A 2,590-nucleotide genomic window follows, 5' to 3' on the forward strand; every position below is an offset into this window, starting at 1 on the left:
ATCATTACTCATTTAAATATTAGACTTTGGAAGCCTAGCACAGGACTTGCGTATGCTCTCAAGGAAAGACAGATTAAAACCCTCACTTTCCAGTGAGGGAGATACACAAATACTTTAGGGCCAAACACTTTCCTAACCGTAGGCTCTAAGGGACGTTCGCGAGGGCTCAGCTGCAAAGGAGGATGACCACAGTCGTTAAGGGGCGCCAGGATTTGGTCTAGTTGGGAGGGCAAAGGGCTAAGACACGACTGGAGACCGCGGAGGAGATCAGGCTCGGGGGGCNTCCCGGGGGAGCTCCCCGGCTGACTGCAATCTTCACACTCCCCGAACCCGCGGCCTGGGCCGCTCTCGACCACCGACCCCCGGCTCGCAACCCAGCGTTGGGCCAGACCCCAATCGCGCCCGAGGCCCACAGCCCGGCGCGTACCACCTGCGACGCCACACAGCCGCGCTCCCCCGCAGCCGCGAGTGGTGCGGCCCGGCCCCGCCCTCAATGCCAACTAGGGGCGGGGCGTCCTCCCGTCACGTGACGTGGAGTGACCTCACCGCCCGGCGCCACGGGGGCTTCGGACCCGGAAGTGGAGCCCTGGGCTCGCGGCGGTGCCGCGGGGATGGCGGGAGCCGGAGCAGGAGCGGGAGCTCGCGGAGGCGCAGCGGCGNAGCCTTCTGCGCGCAGGATGGACGGCTCGTCCGGGGGCCTGGGCTCCGGGGACAACGCCCCGACCACCGAGGCTCTTTTCGTGGCCCTGGGCGCTGGCGTGACGGCGCTCAGCCACCCGCTACTGTATGTGAAGCTGCTCATCCAGGTGGGGGGCCGGGGCGCCGTAGGGAGGTGGGGGCTGCTGTGAAGGTGACAGGCCGGGATCTGGAGGAGGATGGGGGCAGGGAGTCTGTGGCGACGGATTTGGGAAGAGGGGCGGAAGACGGAAGGCCTGGTGAGCTGAAGGAATGGGACAGAAAGGAAGCCTTGAGGGGTCTGGCGGTGAAGGAAACGGGGCGAAGGGTAGAAGCCACAGACTTGGGAGAGGATGGAAGGAAACGAGGTTTGGTGGGTGCAGGGGAGGGGTCGAAGGGATGGAGGAGACGCGTTTGGAGGTTGAAGGAAGGGAGACGAACTTGGAATCGGAGGAAAGGGGCAGAGCATTTTGGGACAGTAAAGAAGCAACAGAATGGGGGGGGGAGTTTTGGCGAATGGGCGGGGAGGAGGATTGGGGGCCAAGGCTTTTAAAGTATTTAGATGAAGAGCACAGATTTAGGGTCGAGGGGAGCAAGAGCTCTGCACCTGATAGAGACGAATTTAAAGGTGTTTGGGGGGACAGAGGAGTGGAGGCCAGGGCCAAAAATTTAGGAGAGAAGAAAGAAAGGGCATCAGACTTGGGGGAGGGAGGTGGGGAGGAGAAGGTGGCATTGGATTTAATAGTGAGGGAATTTGGTGGGACAGGGCGAAGGCAAGGGATTTAGCAGGGGAAGACTGGGTTTGCAGGATATGGGGGCTCTGGATTTGATGGCGACGACAGATTTGGTGGGAGGAGGGGACAGGGTGACGCGTTTTGAGGGAGGGGAACAGATAGGGCGTCGGAGTGGGGGAGGGGTGTGATGGCGATTCTTCTGGAAGGGGAGCCAGAAGGAGGCTTTTAGGGGGAAAGGGATGACGCATTTGGAAGAGAAAATGAAAAACACAGTTGGGAGTCTGGAGGTGGGACTCAGCAGTCCTTGTATGGGGGGTATGGGTTATGAAGTATTGGAATTAGGCAGAAAGGGGCCGTTGGGACTTAAGATGGCAGGATTGGTAGAGGCTGGCAGAAACTGAGGCCAAGGTGAGGATGACTCTGGAATGGAGCCATGCAGGGGCACTTGGCATATGGTGGTGGCCAGCAGGACCTTGCAGATGAAGTGGGCTGTGTGAGAGAGAGATTGAGCTGGAAGGAGGTGCGATGGAGGGAGTGCATTTGGCAGAATTAGATGGACGTGGCTGAGATGGGCACTGTGTATATGGGGGTAATTCCGGCGTCGACTGATAACTGAAGATTTAGCCTAGAATTTTCCAGTTAGGGACACGGGGAGGGGGTGAAAATTGAGATGGAGATCAACCAAGATTTGAGGTTTGCATTGAGGTAAATGGGTGTTAGATTTACCGTCTCTTGAACTGGGTTCAGAGAGTCCGGGGAGGGGGGGGCGTACGGTTGGAATGGGAGCAGTTGGAATCTGGGATCTGAAGAACGGGGCAAGAGAATCTTAGGTGTGACCAGGAATATGACGAGGAATGAGGAGATTCAGTTCGGGGACATCAGAGCGCCTGACTCCCATCTAATTGTGACTGAAATTTGGAAATGGCTGGTGGGGGGAGACTGAGACTGGCATTTGGTTGTGCTTTGGGAGTGAGGGCTGCTTGACTTCGAGAATTAGGATTGTATTTTCAGCAATAGAGATTACAGGTTTGGGAGGGAAAATAGGGCTTTGGAACTGGTGTTACCCGAGATGAGAAGTCAGGGTCTCAGGAGCTGGGTTTTCCCTCTGACAGAGTGAGATTGGGTTAGGGTGATAGATAGAAGAGTCTGTAGACTGGAGGGTGATGGAGAAAATAAGGAAT

At 57.3% G+C, this 2,590-nt stretch overlaps 1 protein-coding gene across 2 annotated transcripts in view; it reads left to right on the plus strand.

The window, feature by feature from the left end:
- The first annotated feature begins 660 nt into the window (after window positions 1–660).
- The window catches only part of MTCH1 (mitochondrial carrier 1), a 17,862-nt gene continuing 15,932 nt past the window's right edge, over window positions 661–2,590 (plus strand). For both annotated transcript variants that reach the window (XM_077754879.1, XM_077754880.1), the window contains exon 1: window positions 661–806. In XM_077754879.1, the coding sequence (XP_077611005.1) occupies window positions 678–806 (129 nt within the window). In that variant the 5' untranslated portion in view covers window positions 661–677. The remainder of the gene's footprint in view (window positions 807–2,590) is intronic.

The sequence above is a fragment of the Crocuta crocuta genome, unplaced genomic scaffold (genome assembly GCF_008692635.1).
Source record: "Crocuta crocuta isolate KB4526 unplaced genomic scaffold, BGI_CrCroc_1.0 scaffold132, whole genome shotgun sequence".
Classification (NCBI taxonomy): domain Eukaryota; kingdom Metazoa; phylum Chordata; class Mammalia; order Carnivora; family Hyaenidae; genus Crocuta; species Crocuta crocuta.